Source organism: Lytechinus pictus, chromosome 3 (genome assembly GCF_037042905.1).
Source record: "Lytechinus pictus isolate F3 Inbred chromosome 3, Lp3.0, whole genome shotgun sequence".
Taxonomy (NCBI): domain Eukaryota; kingdom Metazoa; phylum Echinodermata; class Echinoidea; order Temnopleuroida; family Toxopneustidae; genus Lytechinus; species Lytechinus pictus.
This window is the reverse complement of record NC_087247.1, coordinates 37,985,699-38,002,503: the sequence shown is the minus strand read 5'-3', so window position 1 is coordinate 38,002,503 and position 16,805 is coordinate 37,985,699. Positions and strand designations below refer to the sequence as shown.

The 16,805-nt window shown below is 34.4% G+C and overlaps 2 protein-coding genes across 3 annotated transcripts in view; one reads left to right on the top strand and one right to left on the bottom strand.

Annotated features, from left to right (window-relative positions):
- Positions 1–7,814, top strand: part of LOC129255644 (voltage-dependent L-type calcium channel subunit alpha-1D-like) — a 79,698-nt gene extending 71,884 nt beyond the window's left edge. The window contains exon 43 of the mRNA XM_064096972.1: positions 2,133–7,814. Within this exon, the coding sequence (XP_063953042.1) occupies positions 2,133–2,516 (384 nt within the window). The 3' untranslated portion in view covers positions 2,517–7,814. The remainder of the gene's footprint in view (positions 1–2,132) is intronic.
- A 1,327-nt stretch (positions 7,815–9,141) lies between these two features.
- LOC129257303 (helicase ARIP4-like) overlaps positions 9,142–16,805 on the bottom strand; it is a 38,848-nt gene continuing 31,184 nt past the window's right edge. For both annotated transcript variants that reach the window (XM_054895597.2, XM_064096973.1), the window contains exons 17-20: positions 15,547–15,722; positions 14,715–14,953; positions 14,267–14,430; positions 9,142–13,961 (exon numbers count right to left, since the gene is read on the bottom strand). In XM_054895597.2, the coding sequence (XP_054751572.2) occupies positions 12,589–13,961; positions 14,267–14,430; positions 14,715–14,953; positions 15,547–15,722 (1,952 nt within the window). In that variant the 3' untranslated portion in view covers positions 9,142–12,588. The remainder of the gene's footprint in view (positions 13,962–14,266; positions 14,431–14,714; positions 14,954–15,546; positions 15,723–16,805) is intronic.

Genomic DNA, 16,805 nt, shown 5'->3' with positions numbered 1-16,805 from the left:
TAAACTTGAATGCACTCTTTGGTATGCATCTTAAACTTTATTATGCATTTATAATGACTCTTTATTCTATATTTCTTGAGATATTGTTAAAGTAAGCATACACGTTAAATAATAAAGAAAAACATGTATATATATTGATGGTTCATCAGAATATTTGTTACATTTTATGCATTTTTATGAATTGACATTATCACTACTTTGTATGTCTTGTATCATGATTTATGCATGATTTTTTTTGTCTCCATTTCATCCTGTTTTCATTAAAATCTGTCATTTTAGACTATAAATCATACATTCTGTATTGAAATTCATCTTTTTCTTAGATACTCATTTGAGTGTTCATTTTATTTCCACAACTCTATCTATAATCATGTGGATTTTGTAGGAAGGATGAGTAAAATTCAATTTTATGGAACTATATACATGTAGTATGATGGTATGTTCTGGTAGTTCTTGCCTTGTAATCAGGTTGTTTGTTCAAATCACACAATATAATAAGTGTGCATAAGCAGGATTACACTTAACCACTCTCCACCCAGGTGTTATAATGGGTTATCCTTGTAGAATGGCAATGTTGTTGGCTGAGCATTGCTTAAATACCCTTCAGGAAGTGGAGATTGTGTATGCACCTCCAGATTATAATGATTTATAAAGCAATTTGAAAGGTTGTTCTGATGGAATAAGTGATAAAAGAGCGGATTATTCACTGATAAATTTAGTATTTAGTGCAATATTTAAGTAAGCATAATTATTACATGTATTATTATCATTATTATCATTATCATCTTCATCATCATCATCATCATCTCAACCCAGACAAAAAATACACGAGAGGCAAGTTTATACACTTCAAATCATTAAAGAAACCCTATGATAATCTTGTGAGGCTAGCTATAGACTACCATCCTCTTTTCCTAATTTTTCAACATTAGCCTCTTTCTTCTAAATCATATCAAATAATTCTCAATATATATGTTTCCGTTACTATAAGAGCTTGTTTTTATGAAAACAATTTTTTTTATGAAAACATTTACCTGCCACTGTTCTTAAATAATAATATGTTATATCACTAACAGCATTGCATGCCAAATCAAACTTCATCATCAATTTGTAGCACATGAAAGTTTTGATCTTTGATCAATTCATTCATGGCGATTCTCTGCACACAATACAATATTGAATGAACACCACACTGATCATGGTAGTAGCCTGCATATTTGGAGTAAAGATTTTCCAGTTTGGGATATAACACATGTACAATTATTTGTTTTAAGAGACATACATAACCAGAGGTCTATTTCATAAAGCTGTCATTGGGTTATATATGCAAGACTTTATGAACACCGATTTGGATGATATTATGTTAAATATCATCCATATTAATGATTCATTTAAATTTGGCGGCTGACATACTGTATTACATATTCCATTTGTTCATAAAGTCATACATATGGATAACTTCATGAAATAGCCTATAGTAAGTAAAGTACTTATTTTGAGATTTAAATATGAATTTTAATCATTCCTTCTTTTTTGTTGGGGGGGGGGAATGGTTTGTGTTTCTTAGCCACACTTCAGCTGAATTGAAAAAGAAAAATTATTGATGTGTTCTTTAATGCACCTGTGCACTTCATGCTATTTTGTAATTGCCTGATTTTTTTCATTTTTACTTGCATGCATTCATTGGAGCTTTGCTGGTGGAAATATTTCATTTTTTTGCAAATTAAGATATGCTAATGCCTTGCTGCCATTTTAATGTCTGATTTTTTTCCCCAAGATATTAAATTTATTACGTTGATTTAAATTTTTTTTAAAGTTGAATAAATATGCATTGATTTCATTCACTTCTTTCTCCAGTGATATATATTTTTTTAAATATCTTCAGAACATTTGACAGTAATGAAAATATTTCTTCACAATTCTAATTTTGTCAGACTTCCATGACACTTTGTTGGAATCAAGAATTTGTTATTTAATTTTTTTTTCCTCCATCTTCAAATGGACAAATAATTATCAAAGTGGAAATAATTTCGAATTACGCTCTGCACAATATATTCATAGTCAGTAGTAAAAAAACAAAGTCAACTTTTTGTATGTGAGACTAATGGACAGTATTATACTCCATCTTTTAGGTGCTAGCAGGGGAAGGCATCTCGCCCATTCATGACAGGGACCTAATCAACATGGCCGAACGTGAGTTAGCCGAGGCCTGTAATATGACACAGGCTGAATTAGACTCTGCTGCCCATCGTATCCTCTTCCCGAAGGACAAGATGGCAAACGTCCCCGTCGTAACCACCACCGCCACCTCTGTGGACACCCAACTGCCGTATTTTGACCACCTGGGTGGCTATGAGTTGCGGGACTATACGCGCAGGTCGGGTCACAATCGGACTAATGATAATGATGAGGAAGACGGGGATGGAAGTCGGGCGGGGCACGAGACAGACAGCGACACAGAGTTGGGAACAATGGAGGCTGATGAACATGGGGTGCTCTATGTAACTACGTTATAGCAGCAGCTCGTCCATAGGACCACTTACGTTTTCTACATAGATGTATATAGTCATGTTGTGTGCTGTGTTATCAACGCTATAGATCAACCTTCTATGTATGGTGAACTAAATCAAGAAGGACCTAGCATCATCCATCATGTTAGTCAGTTGGCAATCAACTATGGTGACATTTGTAGGCCATATTCAAGTGATCACCGGTGCTGAATTTGTCGAGAACAGTAAGTGGACTTCATGATGGTCCATTCTGTGATGATGCCTCAAATCCTATCTTGTCTAGCATTGATTTTGACATGACTAAAATTTTGTTTGATTGATTAATTTCATATGGTGGATGCACAGAGATGTATTAAAAAGTATCATATGGATTCGACAAGGGTATAGATGTGTGAAGAATGTCAAATTTAATGACAAATAATAGATTTTTATCTCAGTACAATGAAGATTTATAGAAGACATATTTTAAAGCAAGGCAAGTGTTTGTGTGCCTGTTTATGTCGGGTATTGTCATTCTCTGTCTTAATTGAAGAGTTGTATTTTAAGAGTAGAGCTACCAAATTGTTTGTATTGTTTTTTTTCTCATGAATCAAATATATATTTGTTGTAAATATATATTTGTATATACACAGAAGTCTCCTCTATGTGGAGTTTGCTATGTATACGCATGCCTGGTGCACTGTTATACCACAATTTTATATCATCACCATTATGTATATATGTGATTATACATTTTGAAAATGAAATGGAAATTTTTTTTAAATGAAGAGATTGTATATAAAAGGTATATACAGTCATTACTCAATCATGAGCATAGTAACATATGCATTATTTGTAAAGAGTGACATTTTATTTTCGTCTGATCCAATGAGTCATTTTAATTTTTTGTAGTGAAGCGCAATTGATAGTTATTTTCCTGTCATAGAGTACTCCATAGTAAATATGTATTCATCTTTATAATTTGAAAATATTTATTATTAATGAACAAGATAAGCACAATTTTTTTTTTATACCACTGCAAATATTGCGACACCTGTCTTAATGTGAGATATAATCTTCAGTCAGACTTTAGAATGTCCTTTCAACTGCAGTATCATAAATTCAAAATGAAGTATGTTTTTTCTGTTTGTAACACATTGCATTTTCACACTTGAAGGCTCTTAATCTGCATTTGTGATCCTGAACTGTGCATAATTACGATCCTACTTTGGTTGAAGTGTGCAACACGTTGATTAATGTTGTATTGACAGTGTGACATCACAATGCTTTCCAATAAGTATTAGGGCTTGAATTCAACCTTAGAATGTTAGGGTATTGAATTGAGCCTAATTTACATAAGATTTTCAGCCAAGCAAATAACTTAATGAAAGTTTTACTTTATCCAAATGTTGATTTGAATACTGACAGGAAAAATTATTTTGCTAGACTGAATCACTACGCTCTTGTTTTTGTAGTTGTCCTGGGTGCATGACTTAACAAGATTGTAAAGAAAACATATATACCTACAAGGCAGTAAGTAAAAGATTTCATATAAAAACATCTCAAATTGAAACCCTTAATCTCACTCACCCCAAAATGCATATATATGTATTGCATATGTTTGCATTTATTACGTATGTTTAGGGAAATAAAAGTGCTCTTATTATGTCTTATGAAAGACAGAAAAATATTAATGAAATATTTCTGATATATATTACTGACTGACATTGCCATGGTTCATAAGAAACAGGATATATTTCTTTCCTCTTTAAAAAAGTAACAAATATTTCTCATCTCTAGTTGTAGAAAATATGTTGTACCAATAACCATCTTGTTCATTGTTTATTGTAATGGATTTCCTTTCTATAGTTATGTTATGAATATTTACCCTTTATCATCTAACTTCTTATTCTGTGCCAGTGTTTGTTACTAATTTCTAAATTTTATAAACCATGTTTATGTTTAACTTACCAAAGCCACTTTAACATAAAAAAAAATTGCACCTATTTCAAAAATGTTTATATAGAATTCAAATCCAACAACATTCTTTATATGAATAAATTATTGTCAAGAAAAAAAAATGTTAGGAATATTGTGTAGACTTTTGTTATGATCAGAAAAACATGGATGCAGAAATCTCTAATCTTGTCTTTGATATAGTATTGTGATGTACTGAATTATTTGTTCGCAGAACTTTATAACATATCGGGATTTATATCTCATATTATGAAACTACAGAGTGCAGATTTAAATTTGGTGCTGCTTGACCTGATTGCTGAGATGTTCTCTCTCATTCATGTTAAATCATTATGTTTCATAGTCTATTGTATTTCTGATGTCAGAAATAATTATTGGGATTTGAAAAACAGAAAGTTTTTATTCATTTCTGAGAATGAAATAAGATCAAAACGGCAGTGTCATCATAACATTAGGGAGTAGTCATGGTGCAATAGTTATTTCAAAGAATATACCAATCCTTCTGTGATTTCCGATATTACTGCACAATGGTTCATACAAATTCTTATTACATTATGCATGCTTGCAAACCTTTTTCTCCCAATTTCATCTACGCATATCTCAATAGCTGTACAAATCATCATTAGGGCTCCGTAACACAAAGATTTGTAATCAATCGCCAAATGGCAATGGCAACACGATTGTTTTTGTATGCTGATGATGTTCAAAACGATAATCAGAAACCAGTCAGAACTGTTCTCTCCCATTTGAAATCCATGATCACAAACCTTCATGTTACGGGGTCCAGATTATTCTTCTGATATTATTATAATTGATGTAATTTATTAATGTTGGTAAATGGCCTTATATTTCTTGAATATTAGAATGTGGAGAAAATGTATGGATTTTGAATAGATTATTTAATGTATTGTTTGACATCACTGTGACCTACTACTGGTAGTATTAATATTATTTGAGAGATTTTGTGTTCACATTGTATGTCAGATTCATGTTTAAATGTACTTGTTATTTATTTGCTGAAAATTTTATTTTGTTGTTTGTGTGTGAGTAACCCCGCAACTTCAGCTCTTTCAGAAAAAAAAGCAAACCATAGTCCATTTAGTTTTATGTTGCAGTTGTGTATTTTCATTGTGAACAAATACTGTGCAAGCCATTGATGACTTTTGAAAAATGTTGTCACGGTGTATACTGACAGTGACCTGAATTTACCTTTTTTTCCTGACAATATCCAAGACATCGAATACTGCTTTTAAATTTCAACATCTGAATCTGATTCACACCATATCATTATTGTCATTTTTAAAAATCAGTTTCATGTGTTCCCTCATATTTTTTTTATTTCAAATTCTTTTAATACCCTATAGTCATAGGTATTTTCTTTTCATTCAATTTTGTGATGTAGGAGAGAAAAAAAAGATGCTGGGCTTCCAAAAATTGTTCATATGAATAACTGCAGAAAAGCTAGCATTCCAGTCTGACATCCTATCTTCTTATTTCTAAAATATTTCTTTTTTTAAAGACGTCCACATTAACTATTTCGAAAATGACATAACCAGAAGCTAAACATCCGTCTTTAGCTTCAAATTTTACTCTAGCATTGTACATCATAATGGTATAGCTAGGGTATGAACTTTCACCGTTTCCTGAAGCTAGGTGGCAATGGGGTGGTTTTGATAAATGGATTACATTTGGAAACCTGATATTGAGAACAGAGAATCATCCATCGATTTAATCGACAACTCTTCATATTGCGAAGGGATGTAAAGATGATGGCATGAAAGATATATTGGGGTGTTTGTTTTCTTTGCAAAGAAATATACATAGAGCTATAAGTCACTCCGTGAGAGGCTAGATGGGTCAAATAAATTGAAAGATAGGCCTGATGATGTCAGTGATTCCTTCTTGGTCTAAGTGGTGCCTCAGTATATGAGAAGAAAATTCCTCTTTTATAGTAGGGAATTAGCTAAAGTAAGTGACTTGTTTGGATATCTCCTTTAGCACAGGGCTAAGCTGCAATGGGGTTTATGTTGAGTAGAAATGGACATTGGGATATAGCTAGAAATAAGATGGAAACCTAAAGTTAGAGTTCTTAAAGACATTCTTCTTATGATTGACCGAAAATAGTTGTTTACTTTCCCTTCCCAAATTGAATCGTTGGCTATGTGACAAAGGTTTACAATCATTCAAATGCAGCGGACAATCAAGATCATTGTAGCATTTGCTTAAATGATTTGATCAACCACCGACCTGGAACCAATCATTTTTCTGTCATATTTGCAATCCATCGGTGTTAAGGAGCACCAGGTACAAAGTGTCTATTTTGCATTACTACTACTGAGTCATGCATCGACCATTTTACACAGTATTTTTAATAAATGTGTGTAGGCTTTTACACTTATTGTACTTTTAATGTATGTATGTCATTTACAAGGAAAACATTATCTGTCAAGTGGGGTATTGTCTGTCAAGACTCCATGTGGTTGCATGTAACTAAGATCATGCATTACAAGCAGATTTACTATGAAATTCAGGGGCAATGCTACAGGGGGGCACAGGGGAGACCACCCCTGTCCTTTTAAGCAGTCATTGAAGGGAAAAAACAGCAGGAAAGAGGAGAAAAGAGAGGAGTAAAAGGAAAATGAAAAGAAAGACTATGACAAAACAGAGATCTGTGATGTGTTACTATAAAATACACTTGTTATATTCAATTGCCCCCCCCCCTTAATAATACTCTAGCACCGTCCCTTATTGAATTTCATGGTGGTGATGCTTTGATAGTATGATGCAGCTCTGGGCCTGTAACACAATACAATAACATAGTAATTGTAGTTGGGCTGATTTTGAAGATAATTGCATTGATCATCATGTGCAATAAGTTTTCAAATTAACTGAACACTCAATCATTACGCATTTGGTCTCAGATGCACATGAAATGATTTTGGCTTCAACATACCATTAAGGATTGTAATGAACGTATAATTAATGTCATCTTATGAAACTCTAAAATCAGGTCATCAACCATGTCAATGTGCCGACACCACACACAAACCGAGCAGCTAAAACCATTTTGGAAATTCATCATTATCTTCAATGCTGCTGTTGGGGGAAAAGAAACACCTAAAAATTTCATATATAGATACAATTTTTACGACTTTTTTAACTTCTTTTATCAGTTGTTTCTCACTTATTGATGTTAACATTTTTGTTTTTCTTATTTATCGTGTCTGAGCGATGGTTATATTAAATGATGTCCAATGATTCATGTGACATTGCAATTGTTATGTCATGAAGTTGTACAGAGTACCTGTTGGGGTTGTTAAATAAAACATTTTATGAAATTATCACATACATCACCAATTTTCTGCCTTCTTATTTATGTATTCATTTTGGGTTTTTTTTAATAATAAATATATAAAGCTTAAATTCACAGCCACAATTGAATTCAACACAGCAGCAATTTGATTTTAATAACATAGCACAGAGAAAAAAAATCAAAGTTAGAAGTGAAATGAAAAAGCTGCGTTATTCCAAAGTTTTGCTATTTCAATATAAAGGGGTTGATGTCACTATTTGTTTTATTTTTTGTACATTTATTTATTTTTTACACTTGATGATGAAGCTAAGATCAAAGATCAGTGAAATTTATTGTCCATCTGGAACGATGCCAAAAACTCCAAGACCACTGAAAGACCAAACGAACCTATCCAGCAAATACCAGTACAACCTTGAAAGTTCACTGAAAGACAATAAAAATATTAAAGGAAAATGAAACCGTTAGAGAAAGATAGCTTGTGTGAAAACAGAAAAATCAAAGAAACAGATCAACGAAAGTTTGAGAAAAATTGAATGAATAATAAAGTTTGAAGTTTAGATCATTATTGTAATATAGATCCTCCCATAGGCAATGCAACATAGATGTGTGATATCACATGTGAACAACTTTCCCATTGCTTTTGTATATATTTCACGTAAAATGCCTCTTTTATCACATCCATCAGTAGATCATTAATTCTTTCTATAGGAGGGCTTGTAATACAGATTTTAAAAGAATAAATTATTGATAAAGGGTTTGTATCACCATAAGAGCAAAAAGAGACATTTTGGGGGTATTTTATAGTCCATCAAAGGGAAAGTTGTTCACATGTGACATCACACATATCTGTCGCATTGACAATAGGAGGATCTCCATAGCATTAGTGATCGCAATATTATTTGTCTGATTTTTCTTAAACTTTCTTTGTTCTTATTCTTTGATTTTTCTCTTTTCACACAAGCCCACTTGTTCCAAGGGTTTCATTCCCCTTTAATATTCCCTAAGGGGGTTTAAGTCCCCATAAATCATAATAGTTATTCTATATATTCAAAGAGGAATCAAACCAAGGTTTGTTGTATTTTGATGAAAAAATATTCATATTTCAAATATAAAACAGTTTGACATCATCAGATCCCTCATTGACATATCCCCATGTGAGTAGAACTTGAGCAATTCTTTAAAATACAAAAAAATTGTAAATTTTACATCCAGTTATGATAAGTTCTCTGTGTTACGTTTGCTTGAGCTTTCTCTGATTTATTCAAATTAACGTGGTGCTGGAGTTATTAAGGCCTTGCATTGAAATGAGGGACAAAAACTGAATACAAATAAAAATATGTGACACTAAATAAAATAAATATGTCTTGTGAAAAAGGAATAATTTATTCATAAAAGTTTTCCTCCTTTGAATCAAAAAGCATTACAGAAAACAAACATTCTTTCACAATAACAATACTCACCTTATCAATAATTTAGCCAAAAAAAAGAGAGTTATACATATGAATGCATAATTTTACATGTATATGATTATTTACATCTGAAGTCATTGGTTTGTAATCGTAAAAAATAAAAATAACAGAAATAGTTGGAAACAAAATACGAAATTAAAAGATTTTGATTTTTACCAAAATCTATCTAAATCAGAAATTTGTTTTTGAGTTGTGTGATTTTTTTTGGGACCAGAAACTAGTATATTTGAAGCAATGAACTAGACCTATGAATAGGTATTCTTTTGTGAGTCTGAGTTCATTCGTAAGGCTCTTGGGGGGGGGGGAGAGTTTCACAAAGATTTAATTATGACTTAAGAGTCGCATTTACATGTCGACATGATCTCATTGGTCAATACGCAGTAGTGCATCATGCCAAGAGGACATGCAGCATGTCCTCTTGGCATGATCTGACCAATGTAGTCATGCCTTATATACTGCATGCAACTGGGCATTTAAGTGGGAGTCTAAGTCATACTTAAATCCTTGTAAAACACCCCCAGAATATGCAAACCAGGTCTTATTTACTTCTCAGCTGAACTTCACCAAGAGATTCAATTTGGGCAAAGTCACCTGTATTTGATTTGTTTTTTGTGCGGAATAGAACTGCTCATGCTGTTTTCAATTGACTAACAATAGTGAACTGACAGTTCCATACCAAACTATTCTTTAACGTTTTTCAAGTTCATAATTTCAAACCAATTAACAAGGGAGATTCTTAAGCACTCTAACTGCTACATGCAAGGCATCTGGACTGGGAAGGATAAGGGCGTTGTGCAAAAAAAGTAGATTTGGTTCGTTAACAACATAATAAAGTTGATGAGCATTCACTAAAATATTTGCAACATCTACAGGAAAAGAAAATGATTAAGTCATTTTATTCCAAAAGTTTATCGATCAACTGGCTACATGTACCTCCAAATTCTGAGAATGCTTTTGATAAATTCAAGGAATATTTTCATCTCAAAACCCGTATAAAAAAATCTATTGAGGGTAGAAACTGTACATGTATAAGCTTTAAATGGTAGGTTATTGAACGCTGTTGTCAGATTCAATATGGCAAGGTAAGCACTTAGAACCCCCATACTCTTTTCATGGAGGTACTGTGTTTCAATTTACATGCATGACAACAACTCTACTTTGGTCCTTTATCTTGTCATTCAGTTTTACTGTCTTACTTTTTTTTTAAAATGAACAAAAAAATGCTACTAATCCAAAACTCAAAGGGACTGAGGGTTTTCTACAGAGGGGGATGGGGCATTCATGACAAACAATTACCTGTGTTCATTGTCTATCTGGTCTAAAACACAATGAGGGAAAAAAGTAACTCATTTTAAAATTCAAAGTTCAATTTAACTACAGAAAATAATGTAAAACAGTAATGGAAAGCAGAAATATTTCCAAATCAAGAAGCATTAAGGCAAACCAAATCTCATGATGAAGACCTCAATACCCTTCAAACTTGACTACCATCTGGACATTTAAATGTTCTTAGGAAAACAAGAATACAGTCATATTTGGTAAATTAATTAAAAATGAAACATAGTTTAAGAAATAAGAAAACAAATAGAAATATATTTCAGAGTTAACTTCAGTCAGGCTTTCGGCAAAAACAAGATATATTAAGAAAAACAGAAAAGAAGGACTGTCTCATCAATGTTTTAAAAACTAGATCTTAATGTGAATTCATAAAGACAAGTGGATGATCAAACACACAACTAAATAAGAAAAAAGACAAATAGAAAATTAGGCGAGACGCAATTGAGGCTAAAACTAGATGGATTCTAGACTGAACAGTCAAAATTATGCCTCTGCCATTGCCAAACCGAGAATATATTCCACACCTCTATAACTTCTGAAGTTTTAAACAATGACCTCTGTGACCTTCACCATTTGACGGTTGACCTCGTGTCAAACAAAATCTTATCTAATCCTCACATATGCAAACATGAGCAAAATTTGAAATCGTCTCTCAAAGGGTTCTTCAAATAAGATATATTTTAAGTATACAATGAATATTGCAGCCTTGGACCTCGTTGTCCTGCAACTGCCTACACTGTCTGTACTGTGGGCGGAGGCATACAGTGTATAAAACCTTTCATGGAAAGAAATATTCTTGCACAAAAAGCTTGCAATCTGCACACATCGTGAGAAATTTATAAAGCACTATAAGTGCATCTATGCTTCCATCAAACATGTAAATATGATTCCAATACTGTTTTTTTAGACAATCATCAATATGATTGAAATATACACAACCTAGAAAAAATGAATGAAAAAAAGCTCATTCATCTAATGAAACACTTGTACAGAAATTGCTCTTTTATAATTCAGGCCAGCAAAGGCAATAGCAGTATATTATGTTGTGATAGATCTGTGTAACAACCATATATGAATACTCTGGATAATATTAAAGATTCAAACAATTTGATAATAAACCAAAGGTTTAATCCAACCATTGTGATATCTTCATTTAAGAAACTCATTTAAACTCTCACTTGTCTACTCCAGATTATGTAGAGTTTGCTTGAATGGTTGCATTTCCTTTTGATTACAACTTCACATCTGAAATACAGATTATATATCAATGTAATTTTCTTACGAATTATGTAAGTTTTTTCTGTATTGAATAACTGCTTGGCTCAACATATATACATATCCACCTTGGTACACATAAAACTATGGAAAATATAAAATTTTGCAATGGAGAATAGAAATATCAATTTAGATAATACTTCAAGATTGAATAAAAAAATCTTTCACTCACATAAGTACTGTACAAATGAGGAGAAGATATTAAGTTTAAAAGCTTAACCAATTTTACTATCTAGTACATATTTCTGAGTTTGGTTCAAAATTGCTTAATGAGCATAAATAAGAGGTCTTAATAAAACTTGAAAATCGTAAGAGCTGTGATTTTTTGTTGTAATAAATGTAGATTATACTAGAGACACTTCTTTTTTAGCTACCTGTCATACGTACATCTAAAAAAAACAGAGGTTGTCATTTGGTAGAAATGAAACAGAATAAAGATTATCTTGACCCGACTATCTTGTATGATTCACTGGCTTGCTTTACAAAAGCAAAAGTACACAGTGTTAATCTTATAATATACAGAAAACAAGAACAGATATTGTATTTTGTACATTCTGGCTCATCTACTAACATCTCATTTATTTCTGTACACTAATTACAAATATTTGCACATTGATCAACTAATGTTTCTCACTTTTTATGATGGCTGATCACAACAGAATTATAGCTCTTTAACAAATTGCACACATCTCTCTATAAGAAATTCTCATTATCATGTCCACTTTCTTTAGGACATAGCTGATCTGCTGCTAGAATCCCCATCAGGATTGAGAGATCCTGAAAAGGGCATGAGATTGGGGAAGGTGGAATCCACAAATTTAGAAAGATTAGAAATGTCTGAGCCGTCGTCCATCAAGGAAGGACTAGAATCCAAAGAACCATTAGACGGTCCACTGCTGGTCCTACTCAAGGGTGGGTATGAGTAATTCATGTCCATCTGAGGATACGGCAGAGATGAGGGGAGGTTCACACTCTGGGTACCTCTCATTGCAGGAGATGGGGATACCAGGTCAGATAAATGGTCCACCTGGTCGCCTTCGGATAGTGAATTCCCAGTGGTTTGGAATGAACCTGCATTTGATACACTAGGTGCAATGGGCAACAGGCTGCCTTTGTCAACAGGGGAAGGTGTGGAGATTGGTTCATTTATTCTTGATCCAAAACCTTGTGAACTTTGGTTCCCAGGCATGGACGTCTCCATGTTTGAAGACATTGACGCCTGGTTGGAGTCCATAGGGCCTTGACTGGTATTGGAAAATTCATCGCCAAATGATGGATAGCTGAGGCTAGGGCTTGGAGAAGAATCCTGGTAGAGGTCGGGGAAGGAGGATGGTGTATCAGGGAGGCTTGTAGAATGCATACCATGAGAAGATAAGGGCTGAGAGATTGCTAAAGACTGGGGCACTGTAGTGGACATCCCGGCTGATGAGTTTGCAGATGATGTCTCTGTGGATGATGGATGCATGACAGTATCTGTAGCCATGGTGAGAGTAGATGTGTTCCCAAGGGTGTAGGAAGATGTATAAGGAGAGCTGTATGGAGGGAATGAACCCATAGAGGTCCTATAACCCATGTTAGCCATGTTAGCCATGGATGATAATGACGATGTTTGACCAAAGTTTGAAGGGGACTGATTACTTGACTGTGACATTGCAAAAGGGAACAGACCAGAGGTAGCAGACATACCTGCCATCGACATGTTAGGTTTGATTTCAGTAGGAATAGAGAGAGGCGGATTGCTTAGACTGTTGCTCTGCTGTCTAGGTGGGTCATTCTGCGATAACAGCTGTCCCAGCTGAGTATTGGCAAGGTTTGATGGCATACCTTGAGTACTGGTTCCTTCTCCATCAACACCAAGTCCTGTTCCTGCATCTCCCCCTGAACCCATACCCATGTCTGCTGGTGTAGCATCAGGGAAGGCTCCCTGTGCCACCGCTCCTAGGGACCCTGGTCCTGCATTGGGACCTCTAACAGCCAGGATCTTACCTTCATGTGTTCTTAGGTAGATGCCTTTTTTGGTCTTGATGAATGTAACTGCATCACCTGCTCTGATCATGGAACCAGAATCTGTAGATGTATTTGCACCTGGTAACATGATATCTGTTGGGAGAAAAGTGGAAAAGGATTTCATTAAATTGTAATTGCACATATCACCACCTCATTCATACATATTTCTTTTTAATCTGAAATGCTCTATGTATGATATTTCTTTAGTGTTTTTTGACAATGAATTCAACTTGATTATGAAATAAAAAAACACACAATAAACATGTTGCAAACTTTGCAACAATCATATTTTCTGGAGAGCTCATCCTAGGAGATGACATTGCACTCTTGCTAATGAACACCTAGCTTTATAGACCAAGTCACATGAAGCAGGAAAATCGAAGAAAACTTGAACTTACTTGTTGTTGCCACAATGCGTTGCAGGGTAACACCCGCATTCTTAAGATCTCTGATTCTCTTCTGGGTGACCTCTAGAGGTGTTGGTGGCTGTCTCGGTACAGGAGTGGATTGGATTGGTCTCACATTGGCAACAGGTCGCTGCAATGGCTTATTCAGTGATGGCCTACAGTGCACAAGGAATACCATATACAGATTGAACTTTTAATCTTTATGTTTTAATATACATGTACAGATCTTCGATATGAAACCTCTTTATGACACATTGCTTATTTCATTCCAGTTTAGCTTTGTGGAAATGTTATATGACTATTCTCAATACTGACCCAAATGGAGTAAATTTTGAATAATGAACCATTTTGAAAAATTGGTCAGGCTCAAAGCAACACACATATATGGTCATATTCAAATATGGTTAAGTTCAAATACAAAACCTGGTCATGAACTTACAAGAATGGGTAGGCAGGTCCAGTGTTAAAATTCATATTGGGAATTCCTTTGGCTGAAGGAGGCATTGACAAGCCCCCAGGTCCAGATCCCTTAGGATAGAAGGCTGCATATGACGGTCTGGAGTAGGCGAGATTCAATTTCTTCTCTTCTTCATAACTCTTCTTGGCCTGCATCTTCTCTGCTCTGGTTAGCTTCATGTCCTTTCGATCCCACAACAGAGACTCGGTAGTAAATGGTGCCTGGGTGGGTCAGGGTAGAATACAAACCAATTTTATTAATAGATGAATGATGATTTTACCCCTAACTGCCACAGCTCCGCAAGTCTTGGTATTGGTAAGGATATAGAGTAGCAAGCATACTTTACACAAATACCATGCAAAACACCTGGTGCAAGTGTAACACTACTGGCACAATAAGGGTCAATATTACACAAGGTTCTCTTGATTACAAAAGAATAAAAACAATGTTTTTAAAATTCTGACTTTGATTGAGCTCAACAATATTAGATATTGCACTTCTCCTGTATGTCTAAGCCTTCTACTGATGAGGAATTTCAGCACATTGCCACAATATTGGCTAAGTTCAGTATTAAATTAGGCAGGCACTAAGACAAAATATGAATGCACCTGAATTGTGAATGATGGCACAAGTCAATGATCATGATATTTTTATGCTTCTTGTTACTCTCCTTATCTAAGGTTAATACGATTTTTAACTTAAGCGATAATTTGAAGGAAAAAACAATACACATAAATTGTTCTCTTTCAAGCTTTGTTCTCAGTGACTTAAAAAACTAAAGATACTTCTACCTCAATTTGACATTGAAACCTACCTTTGTCATGCAATTACTGTGTTTCTGTACAAGACTTTGCAAGACTAGGTCTTCCATATCTGTAGCTAGGTGGCTGAAGTCTTCAAAAGGCATGTCTGTCTCATCAAACTCCAGGAGGGATTCTACTTCTTTCTTGGTGAGGTTCATCTCTGGATTCATCTCATCAACCACTCGATCTAAAACCAAAAAAATGTGAAATTCACATCATTCTAATTTTTTTTTGGTAGTGACTTGCTGGCCACTGGCATGGATGCAGAGTGCAGCTTATCTATTTGTGTGTTGTCTTGATAAAATATCCTTGGGGTGTGGGCTGCAGGCCAAATATGGTTGAGACAATATTTTCATGAAATTTTGTTACTTTTTTCAGAATAATTCAATTATTAGGGACAGTGATTTTCTGCGATCACGGAAAACGGACAGAATTCACGGAAAGGGCCTTTTGAAACGGAAAGTGGTATTTCAAACGGAAAATCACGGAAAACATATTTTTCCTCAAAATACACAGAACAGCAACAGAAATTACTCCAAAATCTCAACAAAATATGAATATTAAATGGCCACAAAACCCCAGAAAACAAGATCTCACTTCGCTACAATCATGACAATTCACACATCGTGACTGCACTCGATATCATCACACTCGATCTTACCCCACGCCCGGGCGGGCGCCGGGTTAATTGGGCTTCACATGCACACATCATTTGTACAACACGGTCGTGTGTTGCTGCCCTCTACGTTCGAAGATGTAACGGCACGATATCGAGGTCTTAAAACCCAAAATGGCGGATAGGCGAAAGTCGTTGACTGCTGATAACGATGTCCAAAAACCCCCCAAATTATCAATGAAATTTCATTTGACCGTAAAATAATGCTAATAATGTGAAAGGTGAGGATGTATTCATGTTAAATGTGTATGTCAAAATATTTTTTGCACCGATTAGAACGGATTCTATTGCGTTGTTGGTACAGTGGCAGATACAAATATTGACAGCGCGAGCGTTGTGATATTGCCATTCAATAGGTAAACAGAATGTTAATTTTTTTGTACACAAAGTCTATGGGGAAACGGAATTTCCATTTTCTGACATGCTGAAACGGAATTTAAGATTTTCTGAAACAGAAAAGGCAATTTTTTTAAACGGAAATTCACTGTCCCTAAATTATCTAAATCCAATTCTTACAATCGATTGACTTTGCAAAGTGCAACACTTTTGATAATTATTTCAATCTACATACAACATTTCACATTTAGCAGATGG